The 25153-nt window shown below is 45.5% G+C and overlaps 1 protein-coding gene across 2 annotated transcripts in view; it reads right to left on the reverse strand.

The window, feature by feature from the left end:
- Positions 1 to 25153, reverse strand: part of mettl15 (methyltransferase 15, mitochondrial 12S rRNA N4-cytidine) — a 218712-nt gene that overhangs the window by 53820 nt on the left and 139739 nt on the right. For both annotated transcript variants that reach the window (XM_084308949.1, XM_084308950.1), the window contains exons 4-5: positions 14193 to 14384; positions 1165 to 1343 (exon numbers count right to left, since the gene is read on the reverse strand). In XM_084308949.1, coding sequence (XP_084165075.1) covers positions 1165 to 1343; positions 14193 to 14384 — 371 coding nt within the window. The remainder of the gene's footprint in view (positions 1 to 1164; positions 1344 to 14192; positions 14385 to 25153) is intronic.

Here is a 25153-nt window from a genome sequence, read left to right on the forward strand (position 1 = left end):
AAAAATGCAGCTTCTACATTCTAGTTCGCCATTCATTCCCTATGGACCAAAATGTTCCTGTTTAAAGTCGATTTGTAGCCAAGCGGTGCGGTGAAACTTTCCGAAAAGTAATAGCAACTCGAGTTGGAGCAAGCCGGTCGTTTTGATACCTTTCACGTGTATGCGGTGTATCGGAGGAATAATAAATTAATTAATTAAAATAGTATAGATTTCAATAGTGTGGCAGTGTCACCCACACTAATGAAGAGGAGGAGGAGAACGGAGGATGCAACAGGGGCTATCGTGTGAGGTCCTACGTTTCTTGTCAAAGCGTGAGCCGCACCCTTTTCCAGCCACCTCCAGCTCACTCCACTTTATTAATTGTAATCTCATCAGAACGGGCGTGGGAGAGAAAGAGAGAGAGAGAGAGAGAGAGAGAGAGAGAGAGAGAGAGAGAGAGAGAGAGAGAGAGAGAGAGAGAGAGAGAGAGAGAGAGAGAGAGAGAGAGAGAGAGAGAGAGAGAGAGAGAGAGTGAGAGAGAGGAGAGAGAGACAGAGAGAGAGAGAGAGAGAGAGAGAGAGAGAGAGAGAGAGAGAGAGAGAGAGAGAGAGAGAGAGAGAGAGAGAGAGAGAGAGAGGGAGAGAGAGATGGAGAGATATAGAGAGACAGAGAGAGAGAGGAGAGAGAGAGATAGAGAGAGAGAGAGGAGAGAGAGAGAGTAAAGAGTAAAGAGAGAGAGGGAGACAGAGAGAGAGAGAGAGAGATAGATAGAGAGAGATAGAGAGGGAGAGAGAGGCAGGCATCCCCGACCAACAAGATGATAGCGGTCGAGATCAACATCCGTCGTCATTTCCCCAAACGAGTAGGTCCCACGGATAATAGGCTCTGGCTTAATAACACACCCGCTCCTCACCTCACCCCTGTGTCGTACCACTATACCAAATGGTTAACCCTTTCACTGCGACAGTACAGAAGGATAACCCTTTCACTGCCACACGACAAAGGGTTAACCCTTTCACTACTAGGGAGAGAGAGAGGGCGAGAGAGAGTACAGAGTAGAGAGAGAGGGCGAGAGAGTAGAGAGAGAGAGAGAGGGCGAGAGAGAGAGATAGGTGTGGCAGTGAAAGGTTAACCGTCTGTAGTGTGGTCGTGAAAGGGTTAACTAAGGACCGTAATCCCTGCTACCTGCCACGACGCTGGCCAGCTGCTGTGTTCGGATGATGGGGTACACGGCGCGTGCCTCCACGATGGCCGAGGCGATCTTCCTGGCGTGTTTCTCCTCCCCGTAGGCGGCGAGCACGGACACCAGACCCCCGTGATCCAAGGCGTTCACTACGTCGGCGGCACGGGGCATGTCGGAGAACCTACGCACAAAGAGAGAGAGGAGCCCAATTAAAAGAGAGGCTTGACGTCACGTCCTCGGTTGCTGACACCAGCAGATACTGAAAGATCCTCATCACAGCTGTCCCATTTGTGAGACGGAAAAGGGCTCGGAGGGAGAGAGAGAGATAGAGAGAGAGAGAGATAGAGATAGAAAAAGAGAGAGAGAGGGAGAGAGAGATAGAAGAGAGAGAGGGTGAGAGCGGGAGAGGGAGATGGAGAGAAGAGAGAGGGGGAGAGAGTAGAAAGAGAGAGAGGGAGAGATATATTTATTTTTATTTTAGAAAAAACATTTATTTACATAATTCTCATTACAATGTGTGTGTCAATACAATTAAATAACTACACATTATATCGGACAATGTCCCCATCATACTTAAAACCACATGAGATCTCACGTAAAAAAACTTGCTAAAATACAACTGTCCTTCTGCAACACAACAAAAAACTTCATTGAAGCTCCACCCAAACAAAAATGTGTCCATATTTCCATTCAACACGTATATCTCAGCAAGAACAACATATGAGCAACCCAAGATGGGTCCTGTCAGTCCAGTTTTGTCCATTTTGATACCCAGCACATGGAACAGATCCCCCTCATCAGGACCCTCCATTCCACTGAAATAGTCCTGCAACATGTCTTGTTCCCTGATGCTCCGCGCTTCAGTCCAATCATTCAAACAGTCTCTGTTGTGACGGGCTGTCCTCAGCTCCAATAAAGAAGCAACTTACTCTGTGTGGTGAATTCCTGGCCCGGCTACATCCACTTTTAGTTTCAGTTTCACTGTCCAAACTGAGTGCAGACGCTGTACAAGCCCAGGTCTACTACCGTCCTGAATGTGCAGCCGTGCTCCATACATCAGAGGCTCCTCCATTAACCAGAACATACTTTTCAACTCCAGTCTGTTCCATCTAAATAAAACCCATTCTCTAAAAAATGCACACACAAGTGCACATTTACAGTTAGTTAAAAACAGAGACGTTAAAGGGTCAATATTGAGCGTGGAAACCTTGATCACTCATAATCTCCAAAAGGAGTGCACAACAGATTAAAAAAAACACAGGATCCATCCTAAACTACTTGGATTCTGGTTACCATTCATTGTCTGTTTTATTGAGCTTTTGTACAATTTTCCTCAGTGTAAAAACTTCCTGGGAAGTGTACCCCCCATTGTTCCTCATTCTCATTTGAGTTCTTGCTGAAATAATAAACATCTCCTTATCTTCAAAGTAATCTCCAACTTTGACAGCTCCCCATCCCTCCTCTGTACCTGCACTGCCCGCAGCTCTGGTCTGCACTGCCGAGACTGTGTGTCTCTCACCCCTCCCTCCTCTGTACCTGTGCTGCCCGCAGCTCTGCGTTCCTCCTGGTGCGTCTCTCGCCTCTCCCCTCGGACAATCGCGCACTATATGTCCTTCCTCTCCACACTTGAAACACTTTGAGTTTCCAGAGTTCACAAAAACCACATAATCAAAATCATCAACTCTTAATTTGAAAACCAAATCAAGCTCTTCTCTGCTGTTCTTGAGAATCATTAAAACCTGACGTCTATGTCAGACAACATGCTTCAATAGTGGAGATTTACATCCCTTATCAGGGAAATTATCCTCCCATGTCGTGCAAGTTGACTTATTAATAGTTGCACTTATGAACGGTGGAATGTTAGATATGTTAATCCTTCTGCCTGGTGTGAACGTGTCGTCGATACTAATGCCGGATTCTACCAGTGTACTAGCCTATCACGCCAACCAGCAGCACAAACTGGCCGACTGCCAAACAAACAAACTCCCCACTTAACCCTGTACACACCAAACACACAGCAAACTAACACTACACTATAATTACAATATTGCATAAATAAATTTAACTAAATAGATAGATAAAGATAGAAAAACTCACACTACTTTCACGCACCTCCCATCTCCAATCTCACTCCCAGCATGCACTGAGAGAGAGAGAGAGAGAGAGAGCGAAGAGAGAGGGAGAGAGAGAGGGAGAGAGAGAGGGAGAGAAGATAGGGAGAGAGTAGAGAGAGGGAGAGAGGGGGCGAAAGTAGAGAGAGAGGGAGAGAGAGATAGAGAGAGAGAGAGAGAAGGAGAGAGGGTGAGAGAGGGAGAGAGAGAGGGAGAGAAGAGAGAGGGAGAGAAGAGATAGGGAGAGAGGGGGAGAGAGTAGATAGAGGGAGAGAGAGAGGGGGAGAAAGTAGAGAGAGAGGGAGAGAGAGAAAGAGATATATAAAAAATTAAGAAAAACATTGTAGCTGGTGCTATAGCCTATTGTGGTGCCATTGCCTTAGCCGGTGAAATCGCCACATTATGCTGGCGTTGGAAAATACAATGATGACGAATTCCGTCTGCGCGCGTTGCGGCACACTGTAGAATCAGTGAGAGGTGCGTTACGAATATACATGCGTGATCGATTTTGGCCCATTGGATATTACAAACGCACGCATACCTCAGGTTATATAATCGGGTAGCATTCCTTTGCAATTTGTGGAAAACGCTGTACAATGCGTTCTCTCGATCGTTCCCATGTTTAAAGGGTAGCTGTGCAAACGGTTAAAAATTACTTCACCAAACATTTGAAATTATCTGTAGATAAGCTGCTCATTCTATTGGGCGATTCAATTTAACATTAAGTGGGAGAGTTCATCAATATATTTTACGGGAAGTGTTTCCAGGGTTCCCACAGACATTGCAAAATGAAATTCAAGGACTTTTCAGTACTTTATCAATCACTGTTTTTAATTTTCAAGGATGTCACTCGAAGGATACAATTTACTTTTAAATAGGGATGTCATTATATATCATTATGCTCGAGGTGGAGTTTTTAGATTAGGCTGCAATGCCTCGCTTGAAAGAAGTTAACTTTTCACCTGGATAACGTCAATATTTGCTTTGTGCCTGAGGATTATCGTCGGCGTTTCAGACCAAAATGGAGCAAATCATTGCGTAAGTCGAACACTGTGAATGTATACTAATGTGCAAACAGATTGAAACGTTGAATATTTCTCGTATGAAGCACATTTCTCAGGGTGAATGTAATGTGAGCCACCGGCACTCGAGCCCCTCGAGCCGCCTCGAGCCCCTCGAGGGACTATTAGGAAACAGAGGGGCTTGTCTTGCTTCGCCAGTTTCTGACAAAAATGCGTCAAATTGGTTACTAATGTTAAAGATCGGATCGGGAAAGATCGGTATCGGTAGATACTGAAAATCACATGATCGGGATCGGATCGGGAGCAAAAAAATGCGATCGGGACATCCCTACTTTTAAATGCTGTTTTTTAAGCATCTTCTTGGCCTGCTTGCCAGCTAGAGCAAGCTAGAGCATCACACGGAAAGAAATGAGGAAAAGCAGTTGGAGCGCGCGAGACAGCGACTCGTCAGAGTTTGATAAAAAAAAAGATTTCTTGATTCGGAACAATTTGATCATGGATGAACAAAACATTCAATGCGAATGGTTGATTTGAATTTCAAGGACTTTTGAAGCACCTTGTTTAAAAATGGGCTGTTTTCAAGGAATTCCAGGCCTTGACTTTTTTTATTTTAAATAACACACTTTAAGCACTTCAAGGACCTTGTGCGAACCCTGATTCACTAACTCCACGGTGAACGTGTTTATTGCATTGAACGATTAATGTGCACGCTCCCCGACCAGGTGGGAAATGTGGGCGTAAAGCCCTCCTCGCCACAGCACTGGAGCCAGACGTTTTATTATCAGACCAGGATATCAGCCGCTGAGTCTTTCGTTATCATACGTTACATTAGTAAGTCAAGCGTTATGCACATTTAATGTAGCTTTAGCATTCAGGCAGGACACAGAAGTCATGCGCATGAATCATTGTGATCAGCTGCTCGTCCAGCACACGATCGTCAAACGTGGCTAAAACTCAACAGGGCGGTGTGTAGAATAGAATAGAAATACTTTTATTATCCCGAGGGAAATTTGACACTGCAAATCGCTCACTTTAAACATTTAGACAGAACAAGTCACGAATAAGAATAACAAAACAAATTGCCTAAGAATAAGAATAGAATAAAATATGCAGTAAAAATATACTGAAGTCTACAGTAGCCTCCTTGATATACTCGACTTACAAAAAAGAACCTGTGGGAGGATTTCAACAAGATAAATGCGACAACAGTGCAAAATATTTCACTATAATATTTCAAAGCAAAAAAAAAAAAAAAAAAAAAAAAAGGATATATATTTTTTTAATGCTGGCCCCTGTGCCAATGAAAATGCCCCTGCGTGCCTATGCAGGCACGCGTGCCTAGGGTTGCCTACCCCTGCTCTACATGGCTGTGGCCTGGGAGACACCTACCTGAGCAGCACGGTGGTCTTACTCTCTACATGCTACACTGGGAGACACCTACCTGAGCAGCACGGTGGTCTTACTCTCTACATGCTACACTGGGAGACACCTACCTGAGCAGCACGGTGAGCGCCGCGGAACCTCCCGTCTCTCATGTCGACGCCCGTGTTGTTAACAGGTCAGAGCAGCCGCACAGCGTGCAAGAGTCATCCTGGAGATTTGGCGCCGCGCCCGTTTTCTAGTGTGAGAAGTGAGGTCGGTTCCGTGGTTCTGTGTTTTCTAGTGCGAGAAGTGAGGTCGGTTCCGTGGTTCTGTGTTTTCTAGTGCGAGAAGTGAGGTCGGTTCCGTGGTTCTGTGTTTTCTAGTGCGAGAAGTGAGGTCGGTTCCGTGGTTCTGTGTTTTCTAGTGTGAGAAGTGAGGTCGGTTCCGTGGTTCTGTGTTTTCTAGTGCGAGAAGTGAGGTCGGTTCCGTGGTTCTGTGTTTTCTAGTGCGAGAAGTGAGGTCGGTTCCGTGGTTCTGTGTGTTCTAGTGCGAGAAGTGAGGTCGGTTCCGTGGTTCTGTGTTTTCTAGTGCGAGAAGTGAGGTCGGTTCCGTGGTTCTGTGTTTTCTAGTGCAAGAAGTGAGGTCGGTTCCGTGGTTCTGTGTTTTCTAGAGCGAGAAGTGAGGTCGGTTCCGTGGTCTGTGTTTTCTAGTGCGAGAAGTGAGGTCGGTTCCGTGGTTCTGTGTTTTCTAGTGCGAGAAGTGAGGTCGGTTCCGTGGTTCTGTGTTGTCTAGTGTGAGAAGTGAGGTCGGTTCCGTGGTTCTGTGTTTTCTAGTGCGAGAAGTGAGGTCGGTTCCGTGGTTCTGTGTTTTCTAGTGCGAGAAGTGAGGTCGGTGCCGTGGTTCTGTGTTTTCTAGTGCGAGAAGTGAGGTTGGTTCCGTGGTTCTGTGTTTTCTAGTGCGAGAAGTGAGGTCGGTTCCGTGGTTCTGTGTTTTCTAGTGCGAGAAGTGAGGTCGGTTCCGTGGTTCTGTGTTTTCTAGTGCGAGAAGTGAGGTCGGTTCCGTGGTTCTGTGTTTTCTAGTGCGAGAAGTGAGGTCGGTTCCGTGGTTCTGTGTTGTCTAGTGTGAGAAGTGAGGTCGGTTCCGTGGTTCTGTGTTTTCTAGTGCGAGAAGTGAGGTCGGTTCCGTGGTTCTGTGTTTTCTAGTGCGAGAAGTGAGGTCGGTGCCGTGGTTCTGTGTTTTCTAGTGCGAGAAGTGAGGTTGGTTCCGTGGTTCTGTGTTTTCTAGTGCGAGAAGTGAGGTCGGTTCCGTGGTTCTGTGTTTTCTAGTGCGAGAAGTGAGGTCGGTTCCGTGGTTCTGTGTTTTCTAGTGCGAGAAGTGAGGTCGGTTCCGTGGTTCTGTGTTTTCTAGTGCGAGAAGTGAGGTCGGTTCCGTGGTTCTGTGTTTTCTAGTGCGAGAAGTGAGGTTGGTTCCGTGGTTCTCTGTTTTCTAGTGTGAGAAGTAAGGCCGGTTCCTTGGTTCTGTGTTTTCTAGTGCGAGAAGTGAGGTCGGTTCCGTGGTTCTGTGTTTTCTAGTGTGAGAAGTGAGGTCAGTTCCGTGGTTCTGTGTTTTCTATTGTGAGAAGTGAGGTCGGTTCCGTGGTTCCGCTCTCAGCCAAAACGCGTTGCCGGCCTGCGTGGATTGGCACCGAGCGCGCCTTGAGAGCAGAGCCTACAGGGCGGCGCCAAATACAACTGTATAACCGTTCTGTTGCTATAAACGGTTTAACTCTCATGACGAGAGTCTTCCTGACTGGACATCTGTTTACACACGGATATCCACTACTTCATGTAAATAAATAAACATATGTTGAACACATATAGACTATCAACACATATAGACTATCAACACATATAGACTATCAACATATAGACTATCAACACATTATAGACTATCAACACATATAGACTATCAACACATATAGACTATCAACACATAGACTATCAACACATATAGACTATAGTCTATCAACACATATAGACTATCAACACATATAGACTATCAACACAGACTATCAACATATAGACTATCAACACATATAGACTATCAACACAGACTATCAACACATATAGACTATCAACACAGACTATCAACACATATAGACTATCAACACATAAAGACTATCAACACATATAGACTATCAACACATATAGACTATCAACACATATAGACTATTAACACATATATACTATCAACACATATAGACTATCAAGACATAGACTATCAACACATAAAGACTATCAACACATATAGACTATCAACACATAAAGACTATCAACACATAAAGACGATCAACACATATAGACTATCAACACATATAGGGCTGGGCGATATGGCCTAAATATGATATCACGATATTTTCTGACCTTTCGGCGATACACGATACGCATCACGATGTTTTTCTTTTTTTCCCCAAACAATTCATTATGAGGCTTACCAAGACAGTATTTGAGTTTGCAAGCTAACATTAAAGACAAAATAAAATACCCATGCATTTAGCATTTTTATATTATATATTAGATTTAGATTATTGGATTATTAGATTATATATTGCATATATTTAGCAATGAGATATTATATAATTTAGATATGAAATATGATGAATTGAAAATGGGGGACCCTGATGTAAACAAGACGAAAGTCTTTCGCTGGTCTGCATCCCCTTAACAATTGTATGTATTGAGCTGTACTGTACCCATTCTGCAATATGTTAATAAAGTTTTAAATCAATCAATCAATCAATCAATAGGATTTTAGCATTTTTATGAAACTACTGTATATTTGTATGTCTCTAAATGTTTTGATGAATTGAAAATGGAGGACCCTTATGTAAAAAAGCCGAAAGTCTTTTTCTGGTCTTCATCCTCCAGTCAGTCCACTGTTGTTGTATTGAGCTGTACTGTATTGTACCCATTCTGCAATCGTTAATAACGTTCATTCATTCAATCATTCAGCCGGCAACGGAATAATTTTGATTGACAGTCGAGTCTGCCAATTACGTCACACCGCTTGTACCCGCCCTGCTGTTCTTAGCACCAATCGACAAGCAGCGCTATTCTTTTTTTACTTCCTGAATGCCCTCCTTGATTTTAACGAGAGCTCAGCTCAACGACAACAACAACAGCTCACCGCAGCCGACGAGTGATTACTAGCGCACCGCAGCATGACAACGAGGCATAATGATTTTACTGCAACAAATGTTATAATAAAAGCCTTTCCATACATCTGTCTGATTGAAAACTTTATTAACAGACCGCAGAATGGGCACGCACAACTCGGCACGGACTGAGATATGAACAGTAACGCTTGCTATCTATGTCGTCATCGGACGTTGCTATGTTTGGGTAAATACGCTGATGTGTAACTATATAACGTGTAACTATATAATGTTGATGCCACAAAACGAATGCCTTTGTTAATCATAAGTACTAACTTTGATGCAGTAGTGCGTGTGTGGGAGCGGCGTTGTTCAAAAGTTTGAACGGGGTGGACCAGATTGACGCGACACAATCCTCTTGGGCAAAACATCACGATATCCACGATACGTTAAAAAAGTGTATCGTTAATGAACTGTACCCGATATTTATATAATATCGTCATATCGCCCAGCCCTAAACACATATAGACTATCAGCACATATAGACTATCAACACATATATCAAGACATATAGACTATCAACACATATAGACTATCAACACATATAGACTATCAACACATATAGACTATCAACACATAAAGACTATCAACACATATAGACTATCAACACATATAGACTATCAACACATATAGAATATCAACACATATAGACTATCAACACATATAGACTATCAACATATAGTATATCAACACAAGATCTGCACACTTGAATTCAAACGTGTATCTAAGACTTATATCACCTTAAAAAGTGGATAGACTATTTCACAAAACAAAGGGTGGGTAAACGTGGCGTGTTTACCCTCAACTACATCCTCCGTAACGCGGTTACCGAGGTGAGCGGTGGTTCACCTTGCGCTCTGGAGCAGAGGAGGGAGGGAGGGAGGGAGGGAGAGCGGGACACCGAGGCAGCCTCAGGGACGGGATGAGGGGGTTCTGCAGCTAGGTGGGACAGGATGAGGGGCAGGGAACCAGGCGGGAGGAGAGGGTTCTGCGGCTAGGTGGGACGGGATGAGAGGGTTCTGCAGCTAAGTGGGATGAGGGGCAGGGAACCAGGTGGGGGGAGGGGGTTCTGCAGCTAGGTGGGATGCCTGTTACTGTTCCGCAACTGTAGCTACTTCCGGGGTAGGCCTGATTGGCCCCGACAGGCACGTGACAGGCGCGGCCACGCCCCGCGGCAGCCTCAGGACGCGCAACGAGGCTGCTGAGAGCTGTCGCTCGGAAATGCGGAAATAGGCTGTCTATTGCCATTCTCTAAGACAAACTCTAACCTTAACCAGCTCCTTAACAGCGCCTAAACTTAACCCTTTAACCTTAAGCAACTCCGAAACTATGCCTAACCTTAACCTTAACCTTAACCATGCCTAACCTTAACCATAATAAGGCATAACCAACTCCGAAAGAATATTGCCATTCTCTAAGACAAACTCTAACCTTAACCAGCTCCTTAACAGCGCCTAAACTTAACCTTTCTAACCATAACCAACTCCGAAACAATGCCTAACCATAACCAACTCCGAAACAATGCTTAAAGTTAACATGCCTAAACTTAACGGCGAACGAATGCACGTTAAAAAAAATATAAATAAAAATTGAAGGGAATCTAACTCGCCAGCAACGGACGGTAGGATCCACACCAATGCAACGCTGCCAATTGAGCTATTTCTGGATAGTGAAAAAGGGCGTATTACTACATAATGTTGCCGCGGAGCGTGCCGCGCGGCAGAGAAAGTTGCGCGTCCTGAGGCTGCCGCGGGGGCGTGGCCGCGCCTGTCACGTGCCTGTCGGGGCCAATCAGGGCCTACCCCGGAAGTAGCTACAGTTGCGGAACCGTAACATGCAGGTGGGATGGGATGAGAGGGTTCTGCAGCTAGGTGGGATGAGGGGCAGGGAACCAGGTGGGAGGAGGGGGTTCTGCAGCTAGGTGGGATGAGGGGCAGGGAACCAGGTGGGAGGAGGGGGTTCTGCAGCTAGGTGGGATGAGGGGCAGGGAACCAGGTGGGAGGAGGGGGTTCTGCAGCTAGGTGGGATGAGGGGCAGGGAACCAGGTGGGAGGAGGGGGTTCTGCAGCTAGGTGGGATGAGGGGCAGGGAACCAGGTGGGAGGAGGGGGTTCTGTAGCAGCCCACGAGGTATGGGGAGGTGTAACATCCGGTGTGAGGGGGGAAAAGGTGCCGTTGGCTGGGTGACAAGTTAACTCCGCCTGGGCCCGAAGCCAAGGCCTCGCCGTGGGAAGTCCCCCCACCTGCTTCTGCTGGGGGTGGAAGCCGGGGAGGGGACTCTTTTAAAGCCCAAATACAATGCTGTCTAAAGGAATTCAGGATGCAAATTCATGGAAATTGTACATTGACTTAATTTAGGCACCGTGGAATCAGAGAACGTACAGATTTCCCCAAGGAAACGTGTACAATTCAAATCACCATTTTTCCACAGTTACCACAACATTGTGAATTAATTTGAAAGAGCATCGGCTGGAATGTGGATTAGGACCAATTCTGATGATATAGTACGACGACAATCGAGCCCTCCAGCGGCAGTGGAACAAGATCTTTGTTTATTTGAAAAAGCTCATGTCAAATCACTGTCACAGTCCTGCGGAATAGAAAGATTGATGCAGGAAGAATTACAGTGCTGGTGAGAGCCGGACGTGCATGCATTAGGCTATGGGAATCCATTTTCCCGCGTGAGTGATAGACCATTCATACAAAAAGACAGAAGCGGGGAAATAAAATTGCCACAACACAGTGGAAAAACACTGCGCTGCTGGCTGGATTTGAACCCTGTTCATGCAATGCGGTCCGTTGTCTCTGCTTTGATATCTGGTGTGATACTCGAAGATGGAGCGCTGCACTTTCACCTCCATTCGTGTCCTATGGCCAACTAGTCACCACCTCACAGGACATGATGTACCTTATGTATACTGCACCTGTGTATACTGTATACTTTACTTACTCACATAGTATATATTTAGATTCTAGTGTTTATTGTAACCACATTTATTGTAATGTATAATATAACCGATAGGGCATACAGACCCTCACCTGCACCTTTGATCACACTGCCTACTTGCTCAGATCCATATATTTAGAGTTAATTACATTGTTTACATGGCCTATTTTAACTTTTCTACTGTACTATAATTTTATTGCCTGTATTTATGTCTTCTACTATTGCCCTGCCTATACCTCCCCACCCCAAGGGGATCAATAAAGGAATATCTTATCTTATATTTTCTTATAGGTGGCAACGTAAACCACACCCATAGCATGAGGGGAAACCTTTCTTTTTATTTGTTCACTTTCCCCCCAATTTCTGCCAATTCACTGCATGCGTCATGGTCCTGGTCGGTGAGCAACCCTCTGTCGGTCTGGGGAGGGTGTAGACGACCACATGCCTCCTCTGTCGGTCTGGGGAGGGTGTAGACTACCACACGCCTCCTCTGTTGGTCTGGGGAGGGTGTAGACGACCACATGCCTCCTCTGTCGGTCTGGGGAGGGTGTAGACTCTACCACATGCCTCCTCTGTCGGTCTGGGGATGGTGTAGACGACCACATGCCTCCTCTGTCGGTCTGGGGAGGGTGTAGACTACCACATGCCTCCTCTGTCGGTCTGGGGAGGGTGTAGACTCTACCACATGCCTCCTCTGTTGGTCTGGGGAGGGTGTAGACTACCACATGCCTCCTCTGTCGGTCTGGGGAGGGTGTAGACTACCACATGCCTCCTCTGTCGGTCTGGGGAGGGTGTAGACTCTACCACATGCCTCCTCTGTTGGTCTCGGGAGGGTGTAGACGACCACATGCCTCCTCTGTTGGTCTGGGGAGGGTGTAGACTACCACATGCCTCCTCTGTCGGTCTGGGGAGGGTGTAGAACTGTAGACTCTACCACATGCCTCCTCTGTCGGTCTGGGGAGGGTGTAGACTACCACATGCCTCCTCTGTCGGTCTGGGGAGGGTGTAGACTACCACATGCCTCCTCTGTCGGTCTGGGGAGGGTGTAGACTCTACCACATGCCTCCTCTGTTGGTCTGGGGAGGGTGGACTCTACCACATGCCTCCTCTGTCGGTCTGGGGAGGGTGGACTCTACCACATGCCTCCTCTGTCGGTCTGGGGAGGGTGGACTCTACCACATGCCTCCTCTGTCGGTCTGGGGAGGGTGTAGACTCTACCACATGCCTCCTCTGTCGGTCTGGGGAGGGTGTAGACTCTACCACATGCCTCCTCGTTTGGTCTGGGGAGGGTGTAGACTACCACACGCCCCCTCTGTTGGTCTGGGGAGGGTCTATACTCTACCACATGCCTCCTCTGTCGGTCTGGGGAGGGTGTAGACTCTACCACATGCCTCCTCTGTCGGTCTGGGGATGGTGTAGACTACCGCACGCCTCCTCTGTTGGTCTGGGGAGGGTGTAGACTCTACCACATGCCTCCTATGTCGGTCTGGGGAGGGTGTAGACTACCACACGCCTCCTCTGTTGGTCTGGGGAGGGTGTAGATGACCACACGCCTCCTCTGTTGGTCTGGGGAGGGTGTAGACGACCACATGCCTCCGCTGTCGGTCTGGGGATATATGGGGACATATGTTCCCAGCCTTCCCAGAGACAGTCGCATTTCTCTTCTCTCCCCAGGCTCCTCAAGGCTGTTCCTACCGCCGCCTCTACTGCCTCCATGAAGCCTGACGCTGCTCTGTGCTTTGTGCCAGTTATCGGACTATACTCAAATCAACTCGAAATGGATCTAATCAGTGGATTGCATATTTTCGTTAAGGAAGCAGAATAAGGCTAACCCTCTCTGACTCTGCGACATTTCAATCGGGCTACCAACTTGAAGTCGTGGACATTTGGATTATCGAAGCTTTTGGGATTGCAATAAGAAGATTTTGGATCTGTTTACCGCGCACAGGACCTACCAAAATGAACTGATTAAGACACTTGGACTAATGCATTCAGTCATTTGGACGGAGTTGTTAAAACTCACTCCACCAATAGTTATAATTCACTCTACTCAAAATCAAATTTAAATCGACGTGACTGGGGAAATGTTGCCAGTCAGTCAGCCAAAACAAATTCCTGGACGACTCCAAGGTCGAACTGAGAGCTGCTGGAGTCGAAGGCCCTCTTGGAGATAAGAGTGGCATGTGGCCCCCTTTCACCTGACAGCGAGGAGTTTCACTGGGAGAGCGTAGCGCATGTGGAGGTTCATGCTATTTACCCCAGATATCCTCCCTGCTGAACAGGGGCCGGCCAGTAGGAGTCGCTAATGCAACAACCAGGACCGACACCCCCACTGGCTTCCCACCCCGCGAACACCGCCAATTGTGTACGTTGGAGCATCTGAAAGGGGCCCCTCACCTGTCTCCATCCATCCTCATGTCCAGGGGTCCATCTCTGCTCAGGGAGAATCCTCTCTCTGGCCGATCCATCTGCATGGAGGAGCAGCCAGCGTCCAGGAGGACCGCATCCACGCCGCCCGGCCCAACGCCAAGCTCAGACAGCAGGGCTTCAAGCTCACTGAAACGGCCCAGCAATGGCTGCAATCGACCACTGGAAGAGAGAGAGAGAGAGTTTTGCAGTAAGATGATGAAATGTAAAAATAAATGAAAACGTAAACAGAGTAAACAGAACGATTTAGAGATATCTCAATCCAGCGAGGGGCAGGGCGATTGTAACTGAGGGGTTACAAAACCCTGACTGTATTAAAGATTGTGATAGATTAAACCACTGCTAGGTATGTACTTTAATTACTGGCCAGACAGTACATCGAATAGATATGGTGGACACTCATAATAACACGGCATTGACAAAGAAATAGTATTTGAGGGTATTTTATTATTATGCAACATTAGGTTACAGAATGAGAATTAGGGTCGCGCTTGTATGGCGAAGAATATGCATAAAGTCAGTCAGTAGCATAAGTCACTGGGAATAGAATGATTCCTACGATGGGTACTAGGCTGACGCCACCTGGCGTATAATAGCAATTATAGAAGGTAACGCTGGTACCGCCTGGAGACACTGGGTTCCTCCCAGAGTTGTAAGGTCTGGAGGATAGAGGAATGTTCGGATACTCAGTCTGATTCAATGAACAATAAGGGGATTCACGTACAGAAGCCAGTCCTTGTAAATCCAACGATCAGCAACAAAAGCAATAACTGTAATCCAATGCTCGATAGCAAACGATGATAGCCAGCTAGCCTCGGTCCATGAGGCCAGCCCGAATGTAAATCCTCACGAGGTTAAATCCCAAACGACAGTGGAGATTAACGATGCTCTTCTCCGGGTAACACGTTCCACAATCAATATAATCCAACCAGTAATGGTTCTGCAATCGCCGCCGCTGGTTCTCCTGTGCACATGTCCAGCAGGTTCTCCGACTAGGCCTCCTCGTGTGCTGGTACTAAGGTATTTAGTCCACGCGCACTGGCTAAGGTCCACTAGCTAACACGAACGAACCGCTGGGTAATGCTACACACGAACGAACTGTGGTTGGCACGATATACAATAAATTAACGACTATTTACTTCACATTAAACTAAGTCGAACTTGACGTTACTGCATTAATCTGACACTTTACTATTCAATTCGCACGTGGTTCTCAACGCTCTGTTTAGACCAGGGGTCTCAAACTCGCGGCCCGCGGGCCAATTGCGGCCCGCGGGATGATATTTTGCGGCCCCCTACTGGACATCAAAGTGTAGTGTTAATGCGGCCCGCGCACTACTGTTTGCCGAGTCGTTGCGCGAGAGTAGGACGTTTTATATATTTTGTCACTTGTAGGCTACCATAGAGCAGGCTCATGACAGCAACGTTATGTTAGTGACTTGGTTGAAACGTGATTTCGGAGTGATATCAAGTAAAGTGGAAGCAAATGCATCCTCTCTCTATCTCCTCTGACTGCGAGCAGTGCTCTGCATGTCCCGCAGCACTGCCACTGTCTGCCTGTGTGTACGAGTCTGGTCCAATCACATACGCGTCCCGTCAGCGTTTTCCCCCCTCACCCACAGTCTGCGAATCAGAGGCAGAGTAGGGGAGTAGGGCGGGTCTTCACGGACTGCATGTCGTCTCTCTCTTTCAGAATCAGTTCAAGTCGGAGCAGAGTTGAAAGCGCATCTACAGTAAACTCGCTCCCAGTTGTATCTCTGTGAGATAAATGTAGCTATTAGCCTATTTTTGCCAGCAGGCAGCCAGCAGAAAAATATGGCATTTTCAAAGATGGTCAGTAAAAGAAAAGTCGACTGCAATTCAAAGTTGAATGGACGGGAAAATATGCGTTCATCCTGAGTCCCAGCCAGGGGCGTAGCTGGAGATTCTGGGCCCCATGAAAGAATCAATTTGTGGGCCCCCAATCTATAAAAAAATGTGGGGCCCCCAATCTATAAAAAAATGTGGGGCATTTATTTATTGATGAAAACGCATAATATGGTTTTTACCTATTTTTTTTATAAACAGCTTTGTGAATTGATAGAATAAAAAAAATGCACAGTGCATTTCCATAGCTGTGGATGAGTCCACTGACACCACTGAGAAGCCTGAAGAACCGTTCATGTTCTGAAGAACTGTTCATGTTCTGAAATGTTATTGCTAAAGATTGAGAAGATTGGATCAGTTGTACTTTTTTTTTGAATACTTGAAACCCTTTTTTTGTGGAATATTTGATGCGGCCCAGCCTCACCCAGACTCTACCTCCAGCGGCCCCAAGGTAAATTGAGTTTGAGACCCCTGGTTTAGACGCACTGCTGCTCACTTCACTACACGTTGACTCGGGATGAACTTGATGAACATCTGGTTGAACAGCTACTTAGACGAACTGCTGCTGTTCGCACCTGCGCCGTATATATACTTAAGTGATTATCTAGTCCCAAACCTCAGTTCTTGTCTCGAATCAATACGCTGTCTCCGGGCATGTTACGACATACCCGGGCTTGTCTTTGAACCTGACTTTGGGGGCTTGCGGTCTGGCGCCTACGGGCGTTATCCAATAAGGAGAGCGAATATTACTATGATTCGAACGCAGGCTTAAAGGGATATACCGTGTATATATAAATAATATACAATGTATATAAAACAATAAATGTAGATTCTCAGCTTTAATCTGGCCCTTCACAACAGCGATAATACTGTAGGTTTATAATTCCGCTCACACGCAACGGCGCCAAGCTCTTTAACCCTTTCACCGCCGCACTACCAAAACGGTTAACCCTTTCACTGCGACAATACACAGAAGGTTAACCCTTTCACTGCCACATGACAGCCGGTTAACCCTTTCACTGCCACATGACAGAAGGTTAACCCTTTACTATCACACAACCGACGGTCGTGTGATACAGCCAATCAAATCCCCATGAATGGAAAATTAACTCGCCCATACCCATGCTGATTGGTCCTTGTGCAAGACTAGAAAGCGGGGATCTTTGATTAAACACTTGCTATCAGAAGAATAGACAGTCAGAAAAAAGGTTTTTACTTTTACTTTTTAGTACTTAACCCTTTCAGTGCCAATCACGTGTTAACACGTTTCTGAGCCCCGACCGTTGAGTGCCAATCACGTGTTAACACGTTTCTGGGTCGTTTTTCCTTTTTTTCTATTTTAATATTTTTCTATTACAAACAGCACTTGACTGGTTTTCCTCCTATCTCACTGACAGACATCAATTCATCTCCCTCTCCGGCCACACCTCTTCCCCCTCCCCAGTCACACAGGGGGTCCCCCAAGGCTCAGTCCTCGGCCCCCTGCTCTTCATCTGCTACATTCTCCCCCTTGGTCACATCATTCGTAAATACCACCTCAACTTCCACTGTTACGCTGATGACACCCAAATATACATCAGTACACAATCCCCCCTCAGTCACATTGAGTCCTGCATCTCCGAACTCCAAACCTGGATGACTCATAACCTTCTCAAACTAAACAGCGACAAGACGGAACTCTTCATTATCGGCACAAAAACCACCCTCAGCAGATCCGGACCCATCACACTTACCAGCAATGACTCCACCATCACCCCCCTAGTCCGCAACCTCTGTGTCATCCTCGACCCCACCCTCTCATTTGACCCCCATGTCCGCTCCATTGCTAAAACATCATACTTTCACCTCCGCAACATTGCCAAAATTCGTCACTGCCTCTCCCCCCCTGCTGCTGAATCCATCATACATGCCTTCATCTCCTCCCGCCTTGACTATTGCAACTCCCTTCTCACTGGCATCACCTCCCGCTCCCTCCATAAAATGCAGATAGTCCAGAACTCAGCCGCCGCCCGCCCCCTCACTAACACCCGGTCCCGTGAACACATCACTCCTGTCCTCCACTCTCTCCATTGGCTCCCGATCAAGGAACGCATCAACTTCAAAACACTACTCCTCACCTTCAAAGCTCCCCATAGCCTGCCCCCCCCCCCCTACCTGACTGACCTCCTTCTCACTTACCGCCCCACCCGTTCCCTCCGGTCCTCTTCCACTGCCCTCACTGTCCCGTCATCCAAACTTAAACGTTTTGCTGACCCGGCTTTTTCCCGAGCTGCACCCAGACTTTGGAACACCCTCCCTCAGACTGTCCGAGACTCTCCACCTTTAAATCCTGACTCAAAACCTACCTGTTCTCCCAAGCATACAACCTTCCCTACCCATAACCACCCTCCTCCACCCTACCACCTCCCCTTCCCTACTTTCTCTCCCTCTCCTGCCCCCCCTCCCCTCGGTTTCCTTACTTCCCTGATTGTTCCCCTACTGGACTCTGTATCTGTTACTTGTTACCCGTGGTTTTATGTCCTGCATATTCATACTGTTGCTTATTCCCTGTGGTTCTTTGTTTCTCTGTTCATTTGTTTTGCTCATTGTCAGCGTCTTTGGGTGCCTGAAAAGCGCTTTATAAATACAATTTATTATTATTATTATTATTATTATTATTATTATTATTATTATTATTATTATTATTATTATTATTAAATGTCAGGGAGCTCTATGTTGCCTGTAAAATGCATACTGTCTTGGGCTGTGCGTCGATTATATAGGTCCGGGCAGACTTTTCTTTGTCGGTCAAGTGGAGCGGTTGTCCCGATCGGATTGAGAAGAATCAAGTACTCCGGATCAGTGTTTTGTGATGGATTATGTTGGCGACACGATGGACATAATTACTTGGAATGGCGATCAGATAATTGGAATATTCTTTTTGGGGCACATCCTAGTCAAGGTAAGGGCTATATGATATCAATCTTGCGTTAATCCGAGCATGCCTTCATTGTGATCCGAAAGTGTTACTGTAACGTTACTCTACAACGTATGCCGTTGGTGTGGATCAGAGCATCAAAAAACGACCCCCCCCCCCCCTCCACCCTTTCATGCATTCATGATGGAACATAATACCTATTGTTACAAAGGGTCAGATTAAAGATTAAATTATAGTGCATCTGATATCCCTTGTATATTCTTTGTACATATACACAGAATATCCCTTTACCTAGGTACAGGCCACACCATAATATTCGTTCTCCTATTGGACAGCAACCCCTAGGCACCAACGGCCATACCCCCAATGGCAAGTTCAAAGCTACCGCTAAGACATGTCTCAACATGTCCAGGTTTGCGCAGTAATACGAGACAGAACTGAGGTTGGCACTAGATTATTCACCTTACGTATAAATACGGCGCAGGTGGATACAGAAGCACTTAGTAACTTAAAGCTGAAGCCTTCACCACGATACAACGTGCCGTGAAGTGGGCCCCTTTTTGCCCCTAAATAGAGCCTTGAGAACCGCGTGCGAATTGATAGCTAAAGTGTCAGAGTTTAACGCTGTATCGTCGAGTTCGACCTATTCTATTATAAAGTAATAGTTTTATTTATTATTATTTATAGTGTATCGTGCAGCTACCGTTCTACAGTGACCAGCATTACCACCGGTTCGTCGTACCGAGCTAGTGCACTTATCTAGGCTGGGCGGCCTAAACTCGTGCCGCCATCCGAGGAGTCCTAGACGAGAACCGTGTGGATATGTACACCGGAGAACCTACACCGGCGAATGCAGAGCCTTTTCCGGCTGGATTATATTGCTTTGGTACTGTGGTTGCTGGAGAGAGAGAACCGTCTACCCCACTGCTGTGTGGGATCTACCCTGTGAGGAGCACCGTCGAGCCCACCTCTAGGACCCACAGAGGCTGGCTAGCTTTCATCCATGCTGCCATGCATACCGGAGTATAGCTGTTGCTTTGTCTACGGACCAAAGGATTATTGCACTGTCTCCTGTATCTGGAGTCTCTTTATTCCTCGTTGATCCAGACTTTGCTCCCGACCATTCCTCTCCCCTGCTGGCTTACAACCGGAGGGAACCCCCTTAGTATCTCCAGCTGACTACGAGTGTACCTTATATAATTCTTATGCTACAGGTGGTATTAATTATACCCATCTTAATATGCTCATGGACTTACGCTCTTGACCTACTTAAGTGTTCTTCGCCATATAAGCGCAATTCATAATTCTCAATCTTGTAACCTATTGTTGCAGCTCTGATAATAAATACTTCTAAATATGACTTTCTTTGTTAAGCCGTATTCTTGTGTGGGTGTTCACCATATATACCGTGTACTGTATGGCCAGTAATTAAAGTACATAACTAAGTAGTGGTTTAATGATACCATACTCGCAATACAGTCAGGGAATTGTACCCCTCAGTTACACCTATCATATGCATTTGATTTTTTTATTGTAGCGTGTGTAGGGACGAAATGCCAATGCATTTAGTATAATACACGTTGCGTGCTATTACCAGCCTCCCAGGAATGACCCTAGACCGCTCTAAAACCATACTTATATTCACCACGGTATAAAACGGGAATTTATGGATGGAAAAATTATTTCTTTTTTGCATCTTGACCGGAAGAAACTCAGTGTCAAATGACCATAGTATTGGATCCATAGCTATTATAGACTATAGTTATAGCTCTACTAGGGCTGTCCCCGACTAAGGATTTGGATGGTCGACTATGAAAGGCCAAAATTTCCCATTAGTCGACTATTGGTCGACTAAAAAAATAAATAATAATAATAATAATATATTTTAATAAAAAAATTAAATAAAAAAATTATCATTCCATTTGGGCTGTGGGGGTGCTTAATGTCTGAAGGAGTCGACTAAAGGCTTCTTGTCCTCTGCAAAAGCATGCAATTGGTCCACTGATGGATACATCTTGATATTTGTCTAGTCTGTGTGTTCATTAGATGGGTGAAATCCTCTTTCAGTGCATCTGTGCCTGTTTTCGTAGGCAGTTAGCCTCTGGTATGCGTGCCATTAGCGTTAGCCACACTTCTAGGCCTCTTTTCTTTTGGAAAGAATGATAAAAAAAATTAAAATAGGTTGGCAGTCGACTACGGCTCCTTTAGACCGATTAGTCGACTAATCGACTAATAGGGGTCAGCCCTAAGCTCTACAAACAAGGTGAAGGACTCCATTAGTTTAATGCTGGCACTGAATAGATGGGCCCCGGAAACAACGTGGCACCCAATGTGTTAAACACATTTAAAAGTAGAAACTTTTTTACTTTTACTCAAGTGTGTTTTTAGCCAGATACTCTGACTTTTACTTGAGTAAGATTTTGAGACAGTACCCATACTTTCACTTAAGTATAATTTCTGGGTACTTTTTACACACCCTTTTTACAACAGCGCAGGTTGAACAGGTCCGGCGCGCTGGTCTGTGTCTATTATGAAATGACAATTGTCATTGGAATTCGGATTATCTTCTAACTGGCCGGGTCTTAATCTACCTGCTCTTAAGTTACCGAAATGTGGCACAGATTGATCTAATGTGAATCAGTCCTAGGTAGTACCGACGTAATTCGGTCGGTACCCTTAAAAGTATTGAGTTTGGTACCCAACGCTAGTTAGCTGATATGTTAGGTAGGATTGCTATGTTAATCAGTGACATTAGATGTTAAAACACCACCTATGCCCTATGCAACCAACCAACACGTTAGGATAAACTTTTCCTTTTACCGGTTAACAAAAATTTGTGTGTAATTATCCACCAGGATCTAATCCTTGCCTAGCTGTAAACATGTGTCAAGCTAGCTGTAAACATGTGAGGAACGAAAGCTAGCTGTAAACATGTGTCTGCTGCACATAATGCAAATAAGAAAGAAATGCAAAGGGATCCAAGCGGGTGGAGAGGACAGGTGTTGCAAAGATGTTGACTCACCAAAACCATTAGAGTTCCTTCTACAGTACATGGACTCATCCATAATCATTTTAAGAAATCATTGTGATTGCCCCACTACTTTCCTAGATTCACCGCAAACAGTTTTCCGTCTGTTAACCTCACTCCAATCATTTCTTTTTGCAACAAAGAATTTCAAGCAACACATTTATACCTAAGAACCATTTATACCTACAGCTAACAATACAGACAGTGACTCACCGCAATTAGTCTATTGCACGAAGGACAGAATTAATGAATGACGAGCACAACATTGTGTGCCTCTTCTTAGTATACACCATGTTCACATTTTTATCGCATTACAGCCTGATATCAAAACAAATTAAATCAAACAGTTTCAACCTTTATTCCCTGCAAATTCCAAGTGAAAGGAATCCCAACTCAAATATTTGAAAGATTATTCAAAACTACAATACCTGTACACCCTGCTTATAGCTATTTTAAACAAGCTCTGGGATCAATCAAATCAAATCAAATGTATTTGTAAGGCCCGACAACACACGCTAATGTCCCCCCACTCGATTGCCACATCTCGTGACAAAGAAGAGCCATCATAATGAATCAAGAACAAAACAAAAACACCAGGAAATCGAAAATAAAATGTAAAATAAATCAAATTAATTAATGCAACACTCCCAGACATACCCCACGTGAAGGTACGGGAAAAACTCACTAAAACCTAGCAATAGGAACGATTTTTAAATAGAGCTGATGGCGAATCCATTTGAGGTATGGGGGCAGCGTAGAGAGGGTCGCATCCTCCCGGTCATCATCACGGGACGACCTTCCAGATCTCACACCGAGCCAATTGTAGTGATTCTGATTCTATTCCAGAATAGAAAATACTTCCTGGAGAACTCCACTGCTAGGTAGTGCATTTCAGATGTCAACAACGACAGCAACCCAACGCACACAGCTAAGGCAAATGAAAAAAGACTAAAGAGGGGCGACAGTGGCTCAGGAGGTAGAGCAGTCGTCTGGTAGTCGGTTCAATACTCGCTCCACCCAGGCAGCGTGTCGAGGTGTCCTTGAGCAAGACACTCAACTCCAAAGTGCTCCCCGATGAGCAGGTTGGCGCCTTGGCATGGTCGCCTCCACCCTCGGGGTGTGAGTGTGAGAGTGAATGGGTAAAATGTGAAAGGAACGAAATTGTAAAGCGCTTTGGATAAAAGCGCCATATAAGAATACACCATTTACCATTTAAAGAGCGGTTGAAAAGGAAAGGGTTAATGTCCTCGCTCAGAGCCCTGGCCTGAACCCCGTTACAAATGTGTGGAGTGACTTGATGAATGCAGTCACACAACCCAACTGACCTTTAACACATTGGTCGGCAAAAACGACTTACGCCGTTTTTGCCCGCCAACAACGGCGTAAATCGTTTTTGGGATCAATATTACATTTTTTCCCCATGGCATTCATAATTCAGCCAGCCTCCCTCCGGACTGCAGCGGCACCCTGTATGAGATTGCAACGCCTCAATACCGCCGCCTGGTGGATGGTCGGGCGAGTTACACTCTCGCCAAAACCGGAAGTGGCGATCGGTGCGTCGAGGAGATCCCTCCGGCAGTCATATCTTGTTACGTGGATCCAGACAAACACTATAGTGCATTTGGATCGCTTTCTAAACGCAATAATCTATATGATTTCGGCGTTTATTGCGCCATACAAACCGGAAATGGATCTAGGAGATCGCGTCAAATAATTGGGATCTTTTTCCTCCAGTCTCATCGGCGAACGGTAAGAGGACACTAACGTTATTTTCAGCCCGATTGTTTATTCATTTCACTGCAAACCATCTGCTCAACATATCAACCCATACTAAATAAAGCCGTTACTGACGATCAAGGAATTATAAACAACCCCCCCCCCCCTTTCCTTCACGCATGATGAAGCATAATGTATACCGATCATATACATTTGAATTTTTTAATATAGCGTGTATAGGAAAGAAACGCCAATCGATAATCTATCATATGCGTCAGGGCCTATAACTCTCGTTTTTGGAATTACAGCAGAAAACCTTAAAACATACTTATCTAGATGGTATTAACACAACAATGTATGAATGAAAAAATATAACGTTCCCACATCCTGAACGATAGATAATCGATGTTGAATGGGCCATAGTAATGTCAATATAGCAATAACATTTGAAAAGTTATAGCCCTGCAAAGAAGGTAAACATCTCCATAGGCTAAAGGCCTCTACATGCTACAGCAACTTCAAAGCAACTTCAACACAACATCAGCGCGATTTCAGCGCGGTTGTTGTTTAGGGTCTTGTAGACTGTGTTGCGAGGAATCTGCGTACATGTCTCCAAAATCTAACCTAAACAACCGTTGTGTTGATATTGCGTAGCAGTGATTGGTTGGTTAGCGAATGGGGGCGGGGCTGTCATAGAATAATATAGGTCTCGCAGAGAATACCATCCGCCATTGTTGTAGCCAGCCAGCGTTGATGCTAAATAATTAGCGTCACATAGCTGGCCTTTTTCTGAAAACCCAAGCACATATTGTTCCATAGCATACGCCTTCAGTTGATCATGACAAATCCTCTCTTACCTTGACGATAAAAAAGCCTTGATAATTTAGTAAATAAAGCTGTAGCCAGCCAGCTAGCATTGGTGCTATACAAAATGCTATCCACATTAGCTACATAGCTAACCAACTAAATACAATGGTATCCTGAGGTAACTTTAACGTTAAATACAACGTTTGCTAGTCGAAATGACTGGACACACACAGGGACAAGTTAAACATCAATCAATTAATTTATTCCAATAGGTAGTTTGAGCTGCATGTGAGCCGGTCTTTCTCTCCTCTCCATTGGAAACGAATGAAGTTACGTTAAAAAGCAAAGAACCTGCTGACAAAAGTTAAGCTGTTAGCAACAGACACTATAATACTTCCGGTCGGGGAATTTCAAAATAAAAGAGCGAGTCTAAAAGCACCGTAAATGCGTTTATTTTGTACATTATCTAACGTTAACACGAACCTAAACTAACTTTAGATTAGTTTAGGTTCGTGTAACGTTAGATATTGTAAAAAATAAACGTATTTACGGTGCTTTTAGACTCGCTCTTTTATTTTGAAACCCCCCGCCCGGAAG

Source organism: Notolepis coatsorum (assembly GCF_963971535.1).
Source record: "Notolepis coatsorum genome assembly, chromosome: 2".
NCBI classification, from domain to species: domain Eukaryota; kingdom Metazoa; phylum Chordata; class Actinopteri; order Aulopiformes; family Paralepididae; genus Notolepis; species Notolepis coatsorum.